We start from the raw sequence: 24,507 nt of genomic DNA, 5'->3' as shown, positions 1-24,507 counted from the left end.
GTCTCCGGGTGACCAAGAACAAACAGCAACTGAGCGCCACCCGCGCTCCGCAACGCCACGGCGCGGCTGACCCCCGGTCTGCGGGACCCGCGGCGGCCACACGGACGATGCGGGAAGCGGAGCGAGGAGGGCCGCAGAGGCCCGCACTGTGCTGGGGACGGAAATCCAATCAGTCTGAAGTTCAAAAAAAAAAAAAAAAGCCGAAAGAGAAAGTGCGGTCGTCCGACACGCAGCGCAGCACCGGCCCCGACGACCCCGAGCCCGACGACCCCGCAGAGCCGGGGCGGACGCGCGGAGACGAGGCCGGAAGCAACGGCCGCTCTGAGAAGAACCGGGCGCTGCTCGGCGCACGGACCGGCCCGGCGGCAGCAGGTGCCCGTGGAGTAAAAGGACCTTCCCGGTAACCGTCTCGGCTCCGCCTCGCCAAGGGTCCCGCTGCAGGAACCACCCCTCCGCCCACCCTTCCTCCTCGCGACCGGGCTCCAGGGGGCGGCCGTGGGGGGCGGGGCGGGGCGGGGCGGCCACGGGCGGGTCCTCACTCGGCCCGGGGTCAGCCGCACGGCCCTGCCGGTGTCTCTCGCGCACGGGCGTCCTCCGGCGTCCCGGGGCTTCGCCCGCATCAGCTCTTCACGCGGCCGTCGCGGCGTCCGTTCCCAGGCGGCGCGTCCCAAGAGCACCGCGGGGTCCCCGCCTGGAGCAGCCCCGCGGCCGCGCCTCCGCAGGACCCGGGACGCGACCCAGACGATGGCTCTCCGGACCGCCGCTGGGACACGCTCCCGCCTTGAGTCATGGACGGACGCCGAGCTCCGCGCCGCCCGGCTCCAGGGGCGCCGCCCGCCTCCCTCGCCGCCCCCGACGCACGCGCCCTGCAGCCCGGCCGAGCCAGCCAGAGCGCCGCGACCCCCACTGTGCTGTCAGCGGCTGCGGCCGCCGCGGCGCGACCCGAGCGAACTCGCGCGCAGAAGCACCACCATGTGCGCCGCACGCCGGCCTCGGGAACGGGCTCCGGACCCAGCAGACAGTCACGGGCCGCGAACGAGTATCCCAAGAGCGTGGGGGGCGCACGGCCGAGGCAGGCGCGGAAGCACCGCCACCTGCTGCAGCACGGGAAGCGGGCAGCCCCGCGCGCACCTGCACCCGCACCCGCAGGTCAGCGCCGACGGGAGGCAGGCGCGCACGGACCGCACCGCCAGCGCACGCAGCCCGCGAGAAGCAAGGAGCGGGGCGCCTGGGGGCTCCGTCAGCCACGCGTCCGCTCCGGCTGGGCTCATGGCCCTAGCGTCCCGGGGTCCCGCCCCGCGTAGGGCTCCCTGCTCAGCGGGGAGCCTCTTCTCCCTCCATGGCTCCCCGCTCGTGCCCGCTCGTGCCCCATGAATTCTTCAAAGCAAAGAGAGGGAGAGCAAGAGAACCTACTGGCAGGGCAAGACTTGGGCACCGAACTTGTCTGGGAGGCCCCGGGACCCACAACCCAAGGGCAATCCTAGAACTGTCCCGCCGCAAGCCGACGGGTTTACGCGACGACGGACCAGGGCTGTACCGAAGGACAACCACCTGTGAGAGCGACCGCGGAAGGGGCAGGCGAGAGGGAGAAGCAGCCACCGGCCAGCAGCGAGCCCGATGCGGGGCGGGACCCCAGGACTCTGGGACCACGACCTCGGGGAAGGCAGGCGCTGCACCGCCGGTGCCCCAGACGCCCGCTTTCGGCATCCGTCAAACGAGAAAGGCGGTGCTGGAGGCGCGGGAAGGTCCCTCGGCGGCGCGGCGCGGCGGCGCACCCGCGGGACAGCTCCCGGGACGGCTCCGCGGGGACTCGGACCCGGAGGCCGTGGCTGCGACTAGATCTGAACTCGAACGGCCGCTAGGAGACAGGGACGCACCTTCTCTTGAACAGGCCAACAACAAGGCCTGAATCGTGACTAAACTGAACGTTAAACCACTAGTACAAACATGGCATCATGCGGATGAAAAAGTTTATTTTAATCCTGCCTTCAGTAGAAACTGGGGACCTCGGTGGCTCAGTCCTGAAGCATCTGCCCTCGGCTCAGGTCGAGATCTCGGAGTCCTGGGATGCAGGCCCGCATCAGGCTCCCTGCTCAGAGGAAATCCTGTTTCTCCCTCACCCTCTCCCTGCCTCCCTGCCTACTTGTGTTCTATCGGTCTGTCAAATAAATAAATGAAATCTAAAAAAAAAGAAGAAAAGAAAAGAAATACTACCCAATTCGGGGCACCTGGGTGGCTCAGTGGGTTAAAGCCTCTGCCTCTGGCTCAGGTCATGATCTCAGGGTCCTCAGATCAAGCCCCAGGTCGGGCTCTCTGCTCAGTGGGGAGCCTGCTTCCTCCTCTCTCTCTGCCTGCCTCTCTGCCTACTTGTGATCTCTGTCAAATAGATAAAAATTTAAAAAAAAGAAAAAACAATAAAGAAATACTACCCAATTCCAGAACAACTTTCAGTAAACTGCTGCTCAACCAGATGTGCAGATAAAATGCCCATTTTATACAGACTCTTTCCTTAGCCACAGATAAACTAATTAGAATCTTTAATCCAATTTTCCTAAAGCATCAAATACATCCCTTTATTCTCAAGAAAAACACACCACATGTGGGGCCAAAACATTTAAAATGGACTTTACTTAGCTCCTAGGATCAGCCACCCGTCCTCCCTCCTCAGCGATGCCTGCGAGGGAATCTGAGAGGGCTGCCATCACCTAGGATTTCCCAGGAGCAACACACAAGCCCGAGTCCTACATTCCCCATCCAGTCTCCCAGGGCCAACTGCCGTTACAGGGGGCAGCCAATACCAGAAAAATCGGAGCACTCAGGGAAGCTGAGACATCCCCCCACGTGCTGTCTCTTCTCAGGTGTCCCCAGGGCACCTCCCACTCTGCGCAGACACTGCCAGGAGACCAGGGCTTCTCTCCCTGCATCCAAGTGCCAAAAAGGAAGCAGGCATTATGTCAGAGAGCCGACCACATAAACCACGTAAACTAAAAGCACAGATGCCCACAGGCCTCGGGCAGGTGGAAACCACGCCTGGCACACACGTGAACCCACACTGCCTCACTGCGTGAACGGGTCCCAACAGGCGGCCATGAACCCTGAAGTCATTACAGTGAGGGAGAATGGAAAAGCTCAGTCCCCTGGCCCCACAGCCACAAAAGGCTACTGACCTCCTCTCTGGAAAGCAGAGAACAGAGCCTGCAAGGCATGGGGAGAGTCTAAAACACCCCAAGAGCCATCAGTTCAAGGTTAAAGGAAATTCAGGTGAGGAGTGGGACGAGGGCTCTCCCACTACATCTTTTCTAGCAGATATTCTACAACTTCTCTCACTTCCCACTAACAGGACCTAAAACTGTATTTTAAGGAAGCAACAGAAAACCAACACTTTCTCTTCTTTCAGTTAAGAACAAATGCTGTTGGGGCATCTGTCTGGCTCAGTCAAAAGAGCATGTGACACTTGACCTCGGGGTTCTGAGTTCGAGCCCCTTGTTGGACAGAAACTACTTAAATGAATAAACACTTAAAAAAAAAAAAAAAGACACAAACAAATGCTTCTTAGGGCAACCAGTTTATTAATCCATGAAATTTCTAACAAAATGTGCTTGGCCAAGGGAAAAAAATTAACTCCATCTCTCTGATAAACCCACTAACCGAATCCCCGTTAACCAAAATAACTACACCTCCTCCAATAAACTCAGTAACCCACCACGTCGGAACTTTCAGGAAGCATGTCACGTAAGTCATGGTCCCTAAACACAAGTGAGTACCATCTCTCGCCCTCTGTGCTCTCTTTTAAGCTTTTACTTACCTGACAGTACGTGCAAGCAGGGGGACTTCACACCCCCGCAGAGTGTGAACCCTAACAGGGGACTAGACTCCAGGACCCTGGGATCATGGTCTGAGCTGAAGGCTGACACTTAACCCACTGAGCCCCCAGGTGCCCCGTGTGTGCGTGCCCGCGCAGGCACTCTCGTGTGCTCTCTCAAATAAACAAATAAATCTTTAAATAAATAAGAAAAATACCAAAGCATTCGGTTCTTCTCAAGGTCTGCACTCAGGGGAAACGGTTTTCCTGGGGGCAGGGAAAAACCAACCCCAGTCTCCTCCAGCCCCAACCAGCCCACCGGAGGGAGGAGAACTGGAACACACCGGTGAAGGGGACCACAGGGTGGAAACCTTCCCCTCTCCCAACCTGGCCTCCACATCACTGAAGGCCTGTGGGCAGCAGCTGCTTCTGGTTGGTCCATCACGTCCACCTTGAAAAAAAAACCATTACAAGGCACACTAGAAGGCAAGACAGAGCCTGACAAGCCTCGGCAAGCATCGGGACAAGGCAGAAACGGCAGAATGCTGGACTCACCAAACCAAGAACTTGGTAAAAGTAGAATTAATATGCCAAGAGCTTGCAAAACGCAGACACCGTGAGTAATGGAAGCGGAGGTGAAAATTCTAGGAGTCAGAAAGAAATGCCTGGGACCAAAAGCCCCAGCAGAAACGCAGAATGCCTTTGATGAGCTGATTCATAAACTGGGCATGGCCGAGGAATCCCGAAGAACCATGAAAGCTCCCAACGGGACAAGGGGAAAAGCAGACTGCCGACAAGCTGCAGGACAGGAGGCAGGGACGGGGCAGGAGGAAGGAGTAGAAAGAGTGCTCAGAAGCATCAGTCAGCTCTGAAGCCATAAATAACAGAATCGCCCCCAAATTTATGTCAGGCATGAAACAAAGAAAATCTTCGGGGCGCCTGGGCAGCTCGGTGGGTTAAGCCTCTGCCTTAGACTCGGGTCACGGTATCAGGGTCCTGGGACTGAGCCCTGCATCAGGCTCTCTGCTCGGCGGGAAGACTGCTTTCCACCCCCCTCCCCACTTCTCTGCCTGCCTCTCTCAGCCTGCTTGTGATCTCTGTCCAATAGATAGGTAAAATCTTTTTAAAAAAAAAAAAAAAAAAAGGAGCCAGGGGTTTTGAGAAAACACCTTACCTCTAAGGAAACTTAAGTAAGAATCGCAACCATGCAAGAAAGAAAGGAATGAAATATTTTTACAGGGAAGGGGAGGGTACCAACCAACTTCTAACCTGCAGCCTTCAAAATTATCCTTCAAAAGTGAATTAAAGACTTTCTCTGACCAATTAAGAATTGAGGGAATTTGTTGCCAGTAGATCTGCCTTGCAAGAAATACTAAAAGTCCTTCAAAGACAAGAAGAATAGGACAAAAACTAGATCACCATAAGGAGCATCAGAGAAAGGTTAAATGGATAGAAAATAAACTCTCCCTTATTCTTAAGTCATCCAAAAGAGAACAGTTCAAATCACCAGCAACAATGTCCTTCTGTGCAGACCTGAGTTTAGGCGAAGGGGACATGAACAGGACTGCACTGGGCAGGAGGAGGAATGAGGAGGGGCTGTCCTCAGGCACCTGCACTCCCATGCGGCATGTGTCACCTGACTGCTCCCTGTGGACTGGAGGGCAACCGGTAAAAAAGGTAAAAAGGAAAGAAAATGGAATCACATAAAAAGTTCAATTAAACTACAAAAAGCAGGGATGCCTGTGTGGCTCACAGCCAGTTAAGCGGCTGCCTTCGCTCGGGTCATGATCCCAGTGTCCTGGGATCGAGTCCCACATTGGGCTCCTTCCTCCGTGGGGAGCCTGCTTCCCCCTCTGCCTCTGCCTGCCCTTCTGCCTGCTCTCGAGCGCGCTCTCCCTCTCTGAGAAATAAATAAAAATAAAATCCTTCAAAAAAAAAAAAAAACTACAAAAAGCAGAAAACATGTGGAAGACAAAAGCAGCAAAAAAATCACTAAGAAAGTAATAAAAAATCACTAACATTAACAATTTGTCAGATGTGGGCGCCTGGGTGGCTCAGTGGGTTAAGCCGCTGCCTTCGGCTCAGGTCATGATCCCAGGGTCCTGGGATCGAGTCCCGCATCGGGCTCTCTGCTCAGCAGGGAGCCTGCTTCTCTCTCTCTGCCTGCCTCTCTGCCTGCTTGTGATCTCTGTCTGTCAAATAAATAAATAAATAAATCTTAAAAAAAAAAAAAAAAAACAATTTGTCAGATGTTAATGCAACTGACAAGACCCTTTTTCAGACTCTCTGGAGGCCTCACTACCTACCTGCCCGAAGGTCAATTCTCCTGCCAGCATCAGAAACGCACTAAACTATGTTCCCCAATCAACCCCACAACACTGCAGGTGACCTGAGTGCACCTGCTGCCTACAAGGCTAAACCCAGGCAGTGAAAGTCATTTAGATTAGCATCTAATTAAACTTTTCATACTAGCAGCCAAAGTTTAATTCGGCAAGTAAAAAATACATGGAAATGGGGCGCCTGGGTGGATCAGTGGGTTAAAGCCTCTGCCTTCGGCTCATGATCTCAGGGTCCTGGGATCGAGCCCCGCATCGGGCTCTCTGCTCAGAAGGGAGCCTGCTTCCTCCTCTCTCTCTGCCTGCCTCTCTGCCTACTTGTGATCTCTGTCAAATAAATAAAATCTTAAAAAAAAAAAATACCCGGGAAGCATGAAAACGCACGAAGATGACAATGTGACCTGATGAAGGGTCAGCGGCACAGCTGTCGCACTGTGACAGACAAATGGATAAAACCAACATGCACACCGCAAACACACAGCGTTAATATGCTGTGTTAATAATATGTTAATAATTTTACCTCAAAAAAGTAAAAGTATTTCAGGATTCAATCACCAAAATCAGAAAACACATGAACACGAGAACAAACCCATGCGAAACAGAGGTCACAGAGCAGAGTCCACCGTCCGCAGCAGGCAGCAGGTAGGATGGCACACTCAGCCCATGCTGGCAAGCGCTGGGCGGCTCAGATGCGGGCAGGGCAGTTTCCCTGGTTCCCAGAAGACGGTCCCCTAGGGCGGCAGGCACAGGGACAAGGGACCACCCAGACACAGCCCACACAGGAGTCCGCCCTGTGGCAAGCACTGGCACAGACACCAGAAGGGCAGGACTGAAATCTGAGGTCCTGAACTGGTCCCTGTCCAGGGTGCAGCAGGGCACACCACAGTGCTGGTGCCCCGGGAGCCCAAATCAGACCCAGGCCCTCCTCACATGGGCCTCCCTCCGCCCCCACAGTGTCGCATACGATCTCACAAGGTGCCTGCAGGACTTTTTGCAACAGAAAAACGTGGAAGATGCTGCCCGTCTGCCTTCCACCGAGGGGGCACCACTGTACATCCAGCCGGGATCGGCAGCCTGCGTCCTCCCAGCCTCCGAAGCAGCACTGGCCTGTCTGAACGTCCCCGCTGGTTAGGGGAAGCCTGCCCGATTCTGCACCCACCAAGAGAAGCCTCCTTCCATGGGCAGGAGCGACCTGATGCACTTCCACGAACTACTGGGTCTACATCCCTTGTCCGTTTCCCACCTAAGTGCTGGCCTTCGTGACATTTTTTTTAACCAAATCATGCAAAGGGCACTAGAAGCCGAGCTTTACCTATTCGTCAGCTGGCACCGCCCACTGCTAGGACTGCGCACAAGCGGCCAATGGATCCAGAGTGCTCCTACCCACGGAAGACCCGGTGCAACTCAGACCGCAGGGGTCCGGGGAAGCGCAGGGCAGGCCTTGAACCAGCAACACAGGGCCTCCAGTGTGTGGAGCCCGGGCAAAGAGAAACCCACAAAGACAGTTGGCCGCGGAGAGTCACCCAGTGCACTAGGGGAAGGAGTAAAGCTTCTCTAACTGAGGACTCTTAGGCCCGAGCAAAAGGTTGCCACCTCACCTAATTCAGGGTCAACCTGTGAACCTGTGTTGTGAACGAGCACATCAGGTGACCAACACACACTCTTCTAGAATACAAACCCAAGGCTGCCAGTCTAGTTATCAGAATGAATTCTAACCCAACTAGCGAAATATGAAAACGCTCCTGGATACCCCGTACAGGACGCTGTCCTGTACCCTCATCTCATCTTCTCGAGGAGCTGCCTGCACCCACTACACTGCGCCCAAAACACCATGGCTAGCTTCTCCCTATGAAGATGAACTCCTACTTGACAGTCCTGTCAACGCAGAGATGAATCCTGTGGTCTAAAGCTTTGGCTCATGCGAGGAGGTGGCTGCTCGAGTGAAGCGGTTAGTCCTTACAATACACCTGCTGCCCACCCAGTGTGAATGCCTCCTCCTTCCCCGACAGCCCTTGGATTAAGGGTCTCTTCTGTCTAACCCCTAAGGGATCAACCCTGTCCATTAAGATTCTCCATTTCTCGGAGCACCTTGGGGGGCTCAGGGGGTTCAAGCCTCTGCCTTTGGCTCAGGTCATGATCTCAGGGTCCTGGGATTGAGCCCCGCATCAGGCTCTCTGCTCAGCAGGGAGCCTGCTTCCCCCTCTCTCTCTGCCTACTTGTGATCTCTCTGTCAAATAAATAGATAAAATCTTTAAAAATAAAAACAAATTTTTTAAAGGTTCTCGATTTCTCCAAATAGATGTTACAATTATGAAAAATAAGCTAGGGTATAAACACAATACCGAAGATACTCCCTCAGAGTGAAGGCTGGTAATTCAAGCATCATTTCCCTACCGCTGCTTGCTACTTTAACCCATGTACCATGACCTGGATACCAAAACACCAAGCTCGGATTCCCAAAGCAAAGTCAGCTACCATCTCCTACAATTACTCTACAAGCAAATTAAGTCATTATGATTTACATTTATAAATTTTATTAATAGAGAATTTTTGTTGGTAGAATTCTGGGTAAAGTAACTCTGGTTTTTTTTTCTAAGTATCTGAGTCACCCCCTTTGCAATCAAGAGAAATAAGTGCATAGACTTACCACCCAAACTACCTTTACTAATTTCTATTCCTGTGTAACACTGAAAAAGTACCAGAAAGGCACTCTAGGGGCTCCCAAACCTTCAAAAGCTCACCTTATTCACTTTAAAACTTCCTCTGACCAACCTAACCACCTCATTTTTCTCTAAATACATGGGTAATCTCTAATACAGACCCTTGAATCAAATACTCCTCTCCAGCTGCCAGCAGTCTGCGGAAAAAGAAAAGCCCCAGCCACAAAGGGAACAGACGCTCCTGCCCCAAAATAAAGATGTAAGTTAACTATAACAAAATATCCGCACCACTAAACTAGTACAACTTTACTACCCCTCCACTGAATACCTGCCCCCAACCCTGCCCCAGAAACAGGCTGTTGACAGAAATGATCTCTACCAGGGACGGCAAACATGAGGACACAGTGAGAAGGCTGGTCTCAGAGAACACACGGGACCAGACCCTCAGTCCCTTCACCGAGAGCACCTTATGGGATTCAGGAGGCCCAGCTTGGCTTCTGAGTGCTCTCACCCTCGGAACTTCTCTATCAGCTTTGACTATAAATACATCAGTGTTACTTGATGAGCTACGGGAGGTGCTGCAGGACGAGTTGGCTCTCTAAAGCCAAGTTCTCGGCACAGCTGAGCTGGCCCCTCCAGCTACGCAGCCTTGCTTTCACCGTTTCTGAAGGCGAAGGAAGCCTAGGAATAGACATGGGCCCGGCGGGACGGCTGCAAGTACATCATCCTTAGACATCTACAGACCATCCCGGAGTCGAGGTCCTCAAGTGCGGTACAGGACTTAGACACCTCCACGCTCTGAGGTGTTACTCTACAGCCCAAATGCTGGCCACCCACCCAGTAAAACGTTACTGCACAGAAATGACCCTCTTTCCACAAGACCTTTCTCAAACACCTCTCTACCTAACATCTAACAAACCTCGCTCTGCTTGCAAAAAAAAAAAAACAAACACAAAAACCTCCTTTGTTCCTTCCAATCTGTGAAGACAATGTCGGGAACGGGAGGAGAAAACCCTCCTCCTTGCACAATGACTTTTCTTCTTCTCCACCCAGACTGCCACTCCGTATACATCACCTTAACAGAATTCCAGTGAAAGGTCACATAACCATTGAACACATTCCCAATATTTAGCTTAAAAACCCAGCAAATCAATATACTCGTTACTTCTTTTAACTCAGAAAGGGATAACTGTAAAGAAAACTTTATTTTTAAGATTTTATTTTTAACTCATCTCTACACCCAACATGGAGTTTGAACTTACACCAACCCAAGATCAAGACTCACACAGTCCAAAAAAATAACAATAATTGGGGCACCTGGGTGGCTCAGTGGGTTGAGCCACTGCCTTCGGCTCAGGTCATGATCCCAGGGTCCTGGGATCGAGTCCCGCATCGGGCTCTCTGCTCAGCAGGGAGCCCGCTTCCCTCTCTCTCTGCCTGCCTCTCCATCTACTTGTGATTTCTCTCTGTCAAATAAATAAAATCTTAAAAAACAAAAGATAACAATAATTCACATGCTCCACCAGTAACTAAGCCACCCAGGTGCCCCAAGAAACCATTTTTTTAAATGTTTAATTCTTCTGTGGCATCAGCTAACTTAGTGGAATGCCGTTTGCTTAATGGAAATAAAAGCACCCAGTACATTTAACAAGAAATCAGTACATCGGGGGGGGCATCTGGGTGGCTCAGTCAGTTAAGCATCTGCCTTCAGGGTCCTGGAATGGAGCCCTACATTCGGCTCCCTGCTCAGAGTCTGCATTTCCCTCGCCCTCTGCTTCTTCCCCGGCTTGTGTTTTCTTTAAATCTTTAAAAAGGAAGATAAGGAGGAAAAGAGAGAGAGAGAAAGAAGAAACTAAAATAAATCTGGAGAAGTTACCTATGTATCATTTCATTACCTGAAAATTCTCATAATGGGGGGGGGGGCCTGGGGACAGACACAGAAGGGAACCGTCACTCCTTCCCACAAACCATCTACTTACATATTTGTTACCCAATATGCCTCAAGTGCCTCAAGGATTCCTGAAACAAACAAGGAAGCTACTTCCACTGAACTCAAGATCTGAGACCAATGATTGCCAAAACCAGTAATTATCGACTATTAGACACTTACAGGCACAACTAATTTCCTTTCATTAAAATAAAATAGATAATACAGCAAGTACCCAGTCCTGGTTTGTGAATTCCAAGTGGGTATTTCTGCCCCCAACATTCCGAAAGTCAGGATTCCATTATTAATCACAGAAGGGTCATGAGGACAAAAACAAACCAGGAGGATCCAACCCAAACAATGTTTTCTCAGCACTGTCCGTCCGGGGCAACGCCTTAGGCACACAGGGAGCACAGATGTGAGGATTCCAGGCCTACCCCAGAGAACACACAGGAAGGTCCTGGAATCCTGTGTTGGTGAAAAGGAGAACGAGAATTTTCAAGCGTACAAATCCCATACCACCCGAAGAAATCACCCTTCCAAATACAACTGATCCTTGCAACTGAACTTAAGAATCCTAAAATAACTCGAGTATTTTTATAAACAAATATACACAAAAAAAGAGACCCCACAACTCACAACCAACTCACAACCCACGCAGTTCCACTGCCTCAGAGCCACTGCCGGCAGCTGTGTTTCTTACTTAGGGTGGTCGGACTCCCCACAAATGTTAAGAAAGGATCAAAGGTTTCAGAGAAAACCCAGCTATGCCCAAATAAGGAATAGCTTTTGAAATAAAGTATTAGAGGTGCAAATAAAATACACTCCTCCCCACTTGGACATCTAATGCAACCCTGAGGCACTTAACTGCCTTTCTAATTCCAAGAGTCTCCGTCCTCTCTATGTGCACCCCAGAGCTCGCACGTACACCCGGAGACCCAGAGTCGCGCGCCGCTAACAGAGCCAGCCAGGAGCCCCTACCTTTGTATTTTTTTTTCCAGAAATTAATTTTCCCCACCTTAAAAGTGAAGTATTTAAATAAACAGTACAAAGAATAATGGGTATCTTCTAAACTTACTTCTTTCTTAGGTAGGATATTAAAACAAAAAGGGTGAACAGTGATTCTGCATGCTACCATTAAAGGACAAAATTTGGAAAAAAACCTGTTACAGATATATAATAAAAGCATCAAAGTTCTCCAAGCCGAGTTACCCATTAACTAATTTCCTTTAATTAGGTTTTAGATAGTCTTTCCAGGGCACCTGGCTGACTCAGTTGGTACAATATGCGACGCCTATCTTGGCCCTTTGAGGTCAAGCCCCACGCTGGAGGTAGAGATTACAGTCACTTGCCCTTCCACTTCTATGTCATCGTTCCTGTCAATGCTTATCTTCAACCTTGCTGTTCTTCTCATCTACCTCCTGAATTTATTTTTTTTTTTTAGGTTTTATTTATTTATTGAACAGAGAGAGAGATCACAAGTAGGTAGAGAGGCAGGCAGAGAGAGAGGAGAAAGCAGGCTCCCTGCTGAGCAGAGAGCCGGATGCAGGACTGGGATCATGACCTGAGCAGAAGGCAGAGGCTTAACCCATTGAGCCACCCAGGTGCCCCCCTGAATTTATTTTTTTGAAGACTTTATGTGTTTTATTTATGTGACCGACAGAGATCACAAGTAGGCAGAGGGAGGCAGAGAGAGGGGGAAGCAGGCTCCCTGCCTCCCGAATTTCAAGTTCTCACAAATCCTATCAAAGAGAAAAGGACAGCCTTTGTTAATTCTTGCCACTGTCCCCATCCTAATTCCCCAATAAACCTGCAATTACGCCCATTTCACCACTGGGTGGTGTCCTGGGCAAAAAAAAAAAAAAAAGAAAAAGCAACCCAGATTTCCAACACAGACCACCCCCTACTCTAAATCAGATTCGTTTCCAGGATTTCAACAAAAAAAAAGTTTTTATCTATTCCGTTAAAATATCACCTTACCAAGAGAGACCGATTCCATTCACTTGATCCTTACCAACAGACCTCAGAAAAAGGCATGAACACAGCGGCTGATCTTCAATGGGCGGACCCCCCAGCAGAAGGGAACAGGGAACACCACCAAGGTGACCCAGTCAGCATTACACAGCAACCCTGAGAAGCTGAACTTAAAATAACTCCCTGAGGGTGAGGGCACCGGGGGGCTCAGTCGGTTAAGCATCTGCCTTGTGCTCAGGTCATGAACCTGGGGTCCTGTGGGGAGTGCCAGGTCTGAGCAGGGAGTCTGCTTCTGCTTCGCCCTCCGCCTGTGTGTTCCTCTCCGGCGCGCACGCTCGCGCTCTCAAGTACGTAAAATCTTTAACAGAGGAACTCACTGAGCTTTAAAACTAAAAAATATGCAGACCCCATCCCACCGCGAAGCTGGTTTTTGAGTTTGCTGGTCAACACCTACTGACGGCGCGAGCTGTACCGGACCTTAACAACCGCGTGTTGACAACCGTCCAACGCAGCGTCCACACAAGGGAAACTGGTGCCACGCTGAATTCTTACACCTCCGAAAGCAGAAAACAGAAAAGCTGTCCCCGCCACGGAGCTGCGAGCAGCGTCCCTCCCTGCCCGTGGCCCGGCCTGCAGCACGGTACTCCGCACAACTCCGCACCGGCGCTCCGGAGACGTCTGTCCTGCAGCCAGGGGCACCCCTCAAACCACCAATGTCCAACCAAGAACATCAAGTTGAAAACACTGACGATCTTTTCTAAAGGACGCTCTGACCGTCTCCTACAGCAACAGGTCGAGTCCGTTCAGGCCGATCTCAAAACTCAACTTCTCAACCCGCCCCCAGGCCAACTCGCGCCCGCACTGGACGGGCAGGATCTAGAACGTTCGGCGGCTCACTGGAGAACGCGCCCCAAAAGCCCTCCGGCTGTGCTACCCACCGCGCCCGCGCCCGGACCGGCGAAGTCCCGGCTGCGTTTGCAGAGAGCCCGTACGCGGGGCGGAGCCGGGAAGGAACCGCACGGCCACCGAACACTTCGGAGCCGCCTAATTCCTAGAACCGACAACGAGCCCGAAAACCGACCGGCAAGCAGCTCGGTGCCACGGCTTCCCCCGCCTCTCGTCCGTCCCCGCTCGTCGTCGGACCCGCCTCCTCCCCGACTCGAGCCCCGGCTTCCAGGACGCCGGCCGGGGCAGGGCGCGGAGGAGCGCAGCGCCGGCCCCTCGCGGGGTGACCTTGCCGCGCGGCCATGCCCCCGGGCTCGCGCGAGCAGGCGACAGCCACGACGCGCTCGGAGACCTTCGGGGACCACACGCGGCCCGCGCCGGACTCGGGCCGCGCCTACCCTTCCCTTACTTGGGCAGCAGCTGGTGCGAGCCCGGCGCACAGCGGCGCTCTCCGCCCCACAGCGAACTTCCGAGAAGCCCCGAAGTTCCGGGCACGCGGCTTCGCGTCCCCGGGGCCGCGCCGCTCGCCCGCGCCCCACACTGGCCCCGCACGGGCCCCGGCCCAACGGCCGGCGCGGGGCCGGCCAAGGGCGAAGGCCGCCCCCGACTCCCAGGACCCGGGACTCCAGCCCGCCCCGGGCCTCCATGCGCCAGATGCCCGCCCCCGACCCGCCAACCGCTGGGCCCGCCGTCCACCCCCCGACCCCCGACGTCCGCCCGCGGCCGCAACGCCCGCGTCCCTTGCCCGACGCCCACCCCGGCCCCACCCCGGGACCCGGGACCCCGGCCCCACCCCGCGGCCCCGGACCCCCACTGACCCCCCCCCCAGCCAGACGGCGCAGCCCCGAAACCCCGACCCCACAGCAGGCCGCAGGTCCCGACCCCCGGCCCGTCCCGACCCCCGGCCCAACCCTCCTCCCCGGCCCCACACCGGCCCGACGCCCGACCCCCGCCCGCGGGCGACCCTCACCGAGGACAGGGAGCCGGCGGCGAGCAGGAGGCGCGTCGGGGCGGCGGCCCGGGTCCCCTCGGCTCCGGCACGGCGGCGCTGGCGGCGGTGGCGGCGGCGGCTCCTCGCGCTTTCCTTTCTCTCCTTTCTCCGACAACAAACAGGAAGTGCGTCACGCGGCGGCGGCGCGGCGACGAGCACTTCCGCCCGGCTCTGACGCCGCGCATGCGCCCCGCCCCGCCCGCCTTCCCGAAGGTTCGCGGAGGCCGGACTGGGGGTGGGGGTGGGGGTGGGGGTGAGGGGGGGGTGGGGGGGAGGAGCTCCCGCGAGTGCTGCTCGGCTCCCCTGGTGTCCGGCCCGCCGCGGCCGCCCGGGACAGGCCTCTCTGACGTGGACTAGCGTGGGCGGTCACGTTTAAGGACCTGCAGGCCCAGTGTCGGCCTGAGCCGCAGCGGCCCCTTTGTGCGCGGGCGCGTCCGTGCAGAGGGGTCGTCGGGTGCGAGCGTGTCCCCCGCGGGGGCAGGGAGAGAGACTGACCGCGGCTCCGGGGAGCGCAGACCCCCCGCCGGCTGTGCCTGTCCCGCACCCGTCCCGGCACTGACCCCCCACCCCCCCACCCCCATCCCTCCCCCATCCCTCCCCCATCCCGGCCTGCTGTCCTCTTCTCCTCCCTTCCTGGAACCGACCCCCCACCCCCACCCCAGCTCCCCTCCGGAGCTGACTCCCCACCCCAGCCTCTGCCTTCCGCTCCAGGACGGTGTTGAAGGCGGGGTCTTAGACCATTTCGGGGGCTCCTCGGTTTTCCGGGATGTCCCCTAGGTATGCACGAGGTGCACACATTGTTAGCCTTCTGTTTGCTCGCCTCCTCTTACTTGGTCTTAGGTCAGTTTAATTAGTAGAGGGGCAACTTCCCCCCCACCCCACCCCCAACGGATCTAAGCCCTTGAGAGTCTTTAGTAGAAGATAACTTTCAACGCTTTTTATTTATAACATCTGATTAATAAGCTTCACTCTAGGCCCTGGGAAGGTTTAAGTAGCCCTGCCTCTAGTTTGTCCTATTCTGGGGGACAGACAAGGTGGGCCACTCTGGCATGAAGATTATTTTGAGCTGATGGCAAAGGAGACCTTGTGGGCTCAACAGAATTTTTTGCCCCTCCCTTAATTACATGGAAGAATCTAAAATGGGAGTCTTCCCAAGAACATTGGTTACTATCAGAGATAAATTTTATGTGAGTGACCCATCCTATGGCAAGACAAACATCTAATTAGCGAACATTTGCTCTTTTTCTTACATTCCTTCCCTTCAAAGGCCCAGACCCTTACCTTTTTCTTAATTCAGGATGACATATACATATCTTATTTTGTCTGACTGTCTCTGGAATTTCCTGCCTCTGTGAATGCCCTATGTGTAAACTATTAAATTTGATTTTTTTCCTGCTAAGCTACCTCATGTTAATTTGAACTTTAATCCAGGTAGAAGGAACTGGAAGAGGAATTCATGCTCCCTGGCACTACTTAAAAACAAAAGATAGTTTTATATTGTGTATATTCTTTTCTTGTGTTTTTTAAACGTTCATTGTATTAACATCATAGTTTTTAGTAAGTGACCTATTAGCAAAGGAAAACAAAAAACATGTCTTTATCTGAGTCAGTTCCCTCTTCTTTCTTTTAGTAGATCATATAAATGGTCAAAAGGAAGGAATAAGACAGTATTTGCTTTTGGTATGGATACCTCATGATAAAACCCAAGATAATCTCAGCAGAGACTAGAATTTCATTCAGGTATATCCACAGTTTGCCACTGTCATTTGTAACGGTATATACCAGCCGGCTGATGGAATTTCAGGTCCCTTCCAGTGTTGACAGTCCTATCATGTGACATTTCACATTGAAATAAGTCCCTACAGCAAGTGTGAGCTAATCTTGAAATGCAGACAGGACAGAAACATGAATTTTAAATAGTAAGTGGCAGGCTACCCACAAATAACTTGTTCAACCTCCCTCCAAAAAAAAAAAAAAAAAAAAATTAAAACACCTGTCAGTGCAGCAGACTGTATTATCAGAAAACCAAGTAGGATAAAAAAGAAAAAGAAAAGAAAAAACCAAGTAGGACAAAACAAGGCTCTCCCCATCCCCCACACCCCCACCCCCACCCACTGGGATTCACGTGGTATGCTGGGTGGACTGGGATAAACATTAAGTGACATTAAATGACATGGCAATATTTAATTGACTATTTAAAAAAAAAAAGTTTTTTAAGTAAACAACAGGAAGGATCTTTCAAAATAAGATTGAGGGGCACCTGGGTGGCTCAGTGGGTTAAAGCCTCTGCCTTTGGCTCAGATCATGATTCCAGGGTCCTGGGATCAAGCCCCACATCGGGCTCTCTGCTCCGTGGGGAGCCTGCTTTCTCCCCTCTCTCTCTCTGCCTGCCTCTCTGCCTACTTGTGATCTCTGTCAAATAGATATTTTTTTAAAAATACGATTGAGGGGCGCCTGGGTGGCTCAGTGGGTTAAGCCGCTGCCTTCGGCTCGGGTCATGATCTCAGGGTCCTGGGATCGAGTCCCATATCGGGCTCTCTGCTCAGCAGGGAGCCTGCTTCCCTCTCTCTCTCTCTGCCTGTCTCTCCATCTACTTGTGATTTCTCTCTGTCAAATAAATAAATAAAAAAAATAAAAATAAAAAAAAAATAAAAAAATTAAAAAATTAAAAAATAAATAAATAAATAAATAAAATCTTTAAAAAAAAAAAAATAAGATTGAGGATTTATCCCAAAATTAATTTTAGCCCAGATGGTGATGCTCCTTGAAACTCCAGAGTACAATCAACTCAAAACAGAGCAGCAAGGATTTAAACTGGGGTGAGTGAAGCCCATTTCGGGCAGAATGAGGAGGCGGAGGGCCAGCCGAGAAGGAAGGCGGCTTCAGGGACTGTGCCTGTCAGCTTGCCGGGTACAGAGACTTCCAGCCCCGAGGACGGGAAATAATTACTTGTGTGGACAGCAAGGACTTCACTCCTTATCTGGTGGGAAAGGGAGGCCAGGCATAGACACACCTGGGGGTTCCAGTGGGTGGGAAAGTGGGAGCTTCTGTGACTTGGTTGCCACATCTGTAAAATGGAGATAATAGGCTTGTGGGAAGGGTTGGTTCCATGCACTCGTCTCAGCCTGGCAGGGAGTAACAGCAAACGACAGCTCCTCTGTGTCACGGCCTCTTTGAGAAACCGAGGAAAGGTACAAACTTCCCAGAAACATTTGCCCATGACAGGAAGGCATGGGCAGACATCAGCACGCCCTGCACGCGCGCCCTGCACGCGCACCCTGCAGAGCGCATCCCGGAGTCCAGGAGCACCTGCTGAAGGTCCAGAATGACAGTGGCAATTTTTATCACACTGTGAAATTTATGTTTGATTCAAGAACATTTGTAGCAATTTCCCAAAGGCAATAAACACAGGAAACAAGGAGAAAAAAGGTACAAGATTTGCAGACCACCAGCTCCTCCTTATCAGGAAATACCAGGCCAGCCATAAAGATGATAATGACATTTTTGTTTTCTTTTTTAAGATTATTTGTTTGAAAGAATGATCGAGAGAGTACAGAAACAGAGGCAGAGGAATGTGAGAAGCAGGCTCCCCACTGAGCAGGGACCCTGCCTGATGTGGGGCTCAATCCCAGGACCCTGGGATCATGACCTGAGCCGAAGGCAGATGCTTAACCGACTCAGCCACCCAGGCGCCCCAGGCTGCTCTATTTCTCGACAGCAAACACATCCAAGACACATTAAGAGGGTGCACATAATGTCATCTTTATAAAATTATATTCGTGGGGGGGGGGTCAAAGTGGTCTCAGCTGCCTCCATTTTGACCTCCAACTTTACAGTGGGTTTTTCTTTTCAGGTGGTCCCTTGGCGCAGGCATAAGACCCCAAGACAAAGCATCCCGCGGTGGGAGCAGAAACTCTGTCCTGGAGGGTAAGGACCACCCTCCCCTGCGGGACTGACTCCAAGACAGTGACCCATTTGACCTTCAGTGCTGGCCTTCACGGACCCACCCTCCCTTCACCCCACGTTTTCCCTATATAAACCCAGAAGTCAGGGGCGCCTGGGTGGCTCAGTGGGTTAAAGGCTCTGCCTTCGGCTCAGGCGATGATCTCAGGGTCCTGGGATGGAGCCCTGCACCGGGCTTTCTGCTCAGCAGAGAGCCTGCTTCCTGCCCCCCCACTCTGCCTGCCTCTCTGCCTACTTGTGTTCTCTGTCAAATAAATAAATAAATTTTTTTTTTTTTTAAATAAAATAAAATAAAAAACAAACCCAGAAGTCGGTCCAGCATTTTGCGGTGTCCTTGAGATCCAAGCCTGCTGTCCTCCAGCGCTGGCCTCACTGAAGTAACTTCCTTTCTTCTTTCACGGCCACGCGTGGCTAACCCGGTGTGTTTGGGATCCCCGGAACAAGGTGCTCATGCACCCCTGCGACCCGGCTCCGGGCGAGAGGCTTCTCTGAGACGCGTCTCCGTGCAGAAGCTCACGAGCTTCCCTGATGACAGCGGGGAACCAAGGACCGAGGTACCCGCAGAATCTGGTCCTCGCCCAGGTTGGCAGAGGACTGCTTTGCTGGGATCTAGGCAGGGGCTGCAGCACTGGTCCTGGAACCGACTGAGGAAGAAAGCCAGCAGCTGGAGAATGAAGGCTGGGATTTCTCGGTTGTGTTTAGTTGCTAATATCTGGCCATTGCCCCAAAGGCCCTCCAGCACCTTTCCGATCAAAGCCGCTGGGACAACAGAATAGGAGAGAAAAGCAATCGGGAAAGGAGTTCCTTCTCGGAGGAGGTCAGGAGGTTTGGGACAAAGCGTGAAGGAAGGGATCTCACCTTGGGAAGGAGGGATTTACATCTGTTCCTTCAAAACGCGGGAAGAAGAAAAGGCAGAGACAGGTGGAACTCAGTGAAGGAGCCAGCGAGCGGGCAATGGGAGGCAGGCCCGGGTGATCGGAGGGAACGCAGGGTTGGGGGGGTTGGCAGGTTCACAAGACACGGTGCAGGGGTGTGAGAGTTGAGCACCGAAGAGTTCCCCGATCTTCTGAAAAGAAACACAAATAGCTTGCGAGCAACTCATTCAATCTTGAAGCTCCCACGCTGCCATCTCTGGGACACCTGGGTTTTTTAGGGGAACAGGGAAAGAGCAGAGGACTAACCCAGAGGCCAGAAAACCAGGTGCTTTTAAGTACTGGCCACACTGGTGTGACACCGGGATTCAACCTTGTACCCAGCATCCCCTGAATGCGCAGTGAAGCGCCAGCATCACGGACGCCGTGACTTGAACCATGCCACGGGCCTCGGTGTCCCTGTCTGTACAGCACACCTAGGGGCCGCTCCCATACCTCTCCAGGGATGTTGGGATAGTTCTTGGAGATCCCCAGATAAAAGGAATCATGAAAACGTGAGGTATTCTATGAGAATGGACTATTTCACATACATATTTAACAAAAACACCCCCTCAGAAGCCTCAAGGAGTCACATGTCACTCAAAAATCTCAGAGGCCCAGCCCCGGCGAGGCTCGGTGGTGAAGTGTCTGCCTTCGGCCCAGGGTCCTGGGATCAAGCCCCGCATGGGTCTCCCTGCTCTGCGGGAAGCCTGCTTCTCCCTCCCTCGGTCCCCCTGCTTGTGTTCTCTCTCTCGCTGTCTCTCTCTCCATCAAATAAATACAATATTAAAAAAAAAAAAAAAGAAAAAACTCAAAGGCCACCCAAGACTTCATCACCCACAAAGAAGCTGACATATACAAGTGGTTAACGTTTTAGATTTCCTGCCTTCAAAACATGTTGTCCACAGTTTGTGTCGGAAACAGCTGCTTGAAGGCACCTGGGGGACTCAGTGGTGAAGCGTCTGCCTTCAGCTCAGGTTGTGATCTCAGGGTCCTGGGATCGAGCCCTGCTTCGGGCTCCCCGCTCAGTGCGGAGTCTGCTTCTCTCTGCCTGCTGTTCCCCCTGCTTGTCCTCTCTCTCTTCCTCCCTCTGTCTCTCTCTCAAATAAAATAAAATCTTAAAAAAAAAAAAAAAAAAAAAACAGAAAGAAGGGGCGCCTGGGTGGCTCAGTGGATTAAGCCTCTGCATTCTGTTCAGGTCATGATCCCAGAGTTCTGGGATCGAGCCCCACATCGGGCTCTCTGCTCTGCAGGGAACCTGCTTCCCCTTCTCTCTCTGCCTGCCTCTCACCCTGCTTGTGATCTCTCTCTCTCTCTCTGTCAAATAAATAAATAAAATCCTAAAACAAACAAACAAACAAAAAAACCAGAAAGAAATAGCAGCTTAATCCTCGCTCAGACACCTGAAACAGAGTTGACCGCACACTCCGGGGGTCCCTGAGACCCTCCCACACATACGTTCCTAGAAACCATGTTATGGTAACACCAAGACCTATTGCCAACTGCTGAACGCCCAAGTGTGGCCGGCGCGTGTGCCCTGCTGCCTCCTGTGCGAAAAGAAACCCAACTGCAGTGGCTTAGGGGGCTCTGAGGTCAAACCCCAAATGCTGGTGGGGGGGGAGGGGGGCACCGGGAGGGCCGGGCCCAGGATGAAAACGAGACTTGTTCCCGAGCGGTATTCTAGACGGTTAAACTAGTGAATATATCAGCTACTGAAACTTTTCCAAAACCATTTTAAAAATAAAACATTAACGTGTCAGATCTGTATGTGACCACAGGAGCTCCAGCACACCGTGCCGAGCTCAGAACAGAATGTGCCGTGTGACCCCAGCGAGCTCAGAAAGTCTGTGGGGCGGCCGGGGCGGGGCCCACAGGGGGTTCATACTTAGGCCCTGCTGCAGTTCTCCATGTGTCTTTTTGTTGGAAGGATTAAGAAGGAGAACCCAGTACCTTTACTGTGCATTTCTTTACCAGCATCTTGCTGGTGATGTGCCGGTTACAGTTCTGGAGCAATGAAGGGTAGCGTCCTTGACTTTGGGTGCCACGTGTTGGAGGGGAAGTGCTGGGACTTCTGTAAAGTGTCTGCTTTAAAGAGCACAGACCATGCACGTCCTACAAAAACACACGTGTGCCCACTCACTGAAAGCCTCGGATGGGAGGCACATGTACGAATACGTAAAGAGAGAAAATGGGGCAAAGTGTTAATAATCGATGCACCCAGGTGAAAAATATGAGTCGTTCACTATTCCATAGCTCTAGTATTTTTCAAAAGAGTCGCGGGTCATGGGAGGGTACACAGGGGCAGAAAATGGTGGGAGCCTCGAGCCTAGGAGGCAGAGTAGGTGTGGGGGAAGCTGGGAACGGGGCCCCCGGTGCTTCCTGCGTGAACCCCATGCCCTGAGGACATATCCACATGTAGAAGCAACAGGCCCAGGGAAAGGGGTGCCGTCTAAACCCCTGTGACCACCGCCCCGCAACGCTCGTGGGCATTTCCTGATTCAGGTAAGAAAGTGAGCGGCGTCTGTCTGCCCTGGGAAAGGGGTCAGCCAGGCTTCGGCTGATGGGCGCTGTGAAGCTTTTGACTTGCTCACGACAAGTCACGGAGCCTGTCACACTCTTCCCATCCAATGAACAGAAAAGCCGTAGGTGACACGCGCAGAGGCCTCGCTCCGGCAAACCCAGCGCGCGGCTCCGCGGTCAGACGCGGCGGCCAGCGCCTGGGACTGTCGGGGCTCCGGACCGCAGGGGCCCCCCTGGGCGTTCTGCTCCGCTCAGACACCTGCTCGTCATGAGACACAGGGTAACACGAACTATGGGGCGTAGCAACGGCGGCACGAACCAGTCCCGTATACCCGGCATTTCCATAAAACGGATAAAGAAAGCAGGCACCCACCCCGGAGAAACAAAGGAAGAGCGCAGCGCTGACCTTCCCTGCAGGTTCTTGTGAATTCCGACTGCTTTTCTCTGATCTCTGTGTGGCTGACGAGTGCCATGGCCGTCACATCCTCGAACCGTGCGTTCCAGGAATTTAAGTGGCGGAAATATCCATAAAATGACTCTTTGGCTCACCTTGCCAAGCAGCTGACCTGCGCGCGGCCTGTGACCACAGGGACATGCTCAGCAGGTAGCCTCGAATATGGCCACGGATGCATCCCGGGGCGCCTGAGCCCCGAGTACCTCGGAGACCCAAATGGGAATTTAAAACCATAAAACTACTAGAAGATACAAGAGAAAATCCGTGAGACTTCCATCGGCAGAGATTGTGCGGGACACTAAAAGCATTTGTCATGAAAGATAAAACCAGTATTTTGGACTTCATTAAAATTAAAAAATTTTGTTCAAAAAACTGTTGTAGGAGCACCTGGGGGGCTCAGTCGCTAGACCTCTGCCTTCGGCTCAGGTCATGACGTAGGGTCCTGGGATGGAGCCTTGCGTCGGGCTCTCTGCTCGGCGGGGAGCTGCTCATGCGCGCGCTCTCTCTCTCTCTCTCTCTCTCTCTCTGTCAAATAAATAAAATCTTAAAAGCAAAAAAGCAAAAACAAAGCCAGAAAGGGAGTGTTGGCAAAACTGGGGTAATTGGACCCCAGTGCCCTGTGGCTAGGAAGGGGACTGAGTAGCTGCTGTGGAAAAGTGTTCTCACTCCTCAGAAAATTAAAAATAGAATGACCAGACGACCCAACAATTCCACTTGTGGGTGTAGACGCAGAGAAGGGAGAGCAGGCGCCCGAGGAGCTCCGGGCACGCCCGTGTTCACACTATTCACAGGAGCCGAGGCCGGAGGCAACCCAAGCGTCCGCGGGCAGACAGCAGACGAGCGAATGCGGTCCCGCATGTGACAGACTAGACAGACTAGGACTCAGCCTCAAAAATGAAGAGAATCGGGACGCCTGGGTGGCTCAGTCGGTTGGGCGGCTGCCTTGGGCTTGGGTCATGATCCCGGCGTCCTGGGATCGAGTCCCATGTCGAGCTCCTCGCTCGGCGGGGAGCCTGCTTCTCCCTCTGCCTCTGCTGCCAGTCTGTCTGCCTGCGCTCGCTCTCTCCTTCTCTCCCTCTGACAAACAGATAAATCAAATCTTAAAAAAAAAAAAAAAAAGAAGAAGAAGAGAATCCCGCAGCAGGCTACAGCACGGAGGGGCCTTGCCGACCTCCGGCTCCCGCAACCGGCGGCTCGCAGAAGGGCAAGCGCTCTGGTTTTCCGTCTGTGAGGTCCCTGGAGCCGCCAGATCCAGAGGGAGAGAAAGAGGAGAAGGTGGGCACTCGGGGACTGGGGTGGGGAGGAGTCAGTGCTCCGTGGGGACGGAGCTTGCGTTTCACCACATGGAGAGAGTCCTAGACACGGGGAAAGGATGTCGCACACGAGGGAATGACTTGAATGCTGCTGAGCTGTGGACATAGAAATGGTTAAAAACGGTAAATTTTATGTTATGTGTATTTTACTACAAAAAAAAAAAAAAAATCAGGGAGGGACGCCTGGGGAACTCCGTCATTAAGCCTCTACCTTAGGCTCAGGTCATGATCCCAGGGTCCTGGGACCGAGCCCTACATCGGGCTCCCTGCTCAGTAGAGAGCCTGCTTCTCCCTCTCCCACTACCCCTGCTCCTGTTCCCTCTCTCTCTGTGTCTCTCTCTGTCAAATAAATAAATAAAATCTTGAAAAAATTTTTTGAGAAAAAAAATCTGATGTGTGATCTTTCAGGCTTGCCCACGGCCAGTCCCAAGCCTTTGTCCCTCCATAGATTTTGGTGTCCAGTCTGCAGCGGGCACCGTGAACCGCCAGCCAGACCCCGCCTGGCCCCAGCAGGTCAGCGCGGGTGCTGAGGCAGGCAGGACTGGGAGAGGAGGCAAGCCAATCCCAAAATATGAGGAAGACTGCCTCTGGAGGAATGAGACCCCCATCGACGGAAGCATTCAAGGACTGAACCGACATTTGTCAGGATACTTGAGAGCTGATTCAAGTGCTGAGGACTGCTCTGGAGGAGAAGTCACACCGTGGCCACGT

The 24,507-nt window shown here is 52.9% G+C and overlaps 2 protein-coding genes across 4 annotated transcripts in view; one reads left to right on the top strand and one right to left on the bottom strand.

Moving 5' to 3' along the window:
* The window catches only part of DNAJB6 (DnaJ heat shock protein family (Hsp40) member B6), a 63,350-nt gene extending 48,648 nt beyond the window's left edge, over nucleotides 1-14,702 (bottom strand). For all 3 annotated transcript variants that reach the window (XM_044246930.1, XM_044246928.1, XM_044246929.1), the window contains exon 1: nucleotides 14,615-14,702. The gene's annotated coding sequence lies outside the window, so the exon portion shown is untranslated. The remainder of the gene's footprint in view (nucleotides 1-14,614) is intronic.
* Nucleotides 13,947-24,507, top strand: part of LOC122905482 (basic proline-rich protein-like) — a 35,494-nt gene continuing 24,933 nt past the window's right edge. Inside the window, exons 1-2 of the mRNA XM_044247044.1 lie at nucleotides 13,947-14,701; nucleotides 14,758-14,848. Coding sequence (XP_044102979.1) covers nucleotides 13,947-14,701; nucleotides 14,758-14,848 — 846 coding nt within the window. The remainder of the gene's footprint in view (nucleotides 14,702-14,757; nucleotides 14,849-24,507) is intronic.

Source organism: Neovison vison, chromosome 4 (genome assembly GCF_020171115.1).
Source record: "Neovison vison isolate M4711 chromosome 4, ASM_NN_V1, whole genome shotgun sequence".
Taxonomy (NCBI): domain Eukaryota; kingdom Metazoa; phylum Chordata; class Mammalia; order Carnivora; family Mustelidae; genus Neogale; species Neogale vison.
This window is presented reverse-complemented; position numbering and strand designations above follow the sequence as displayed.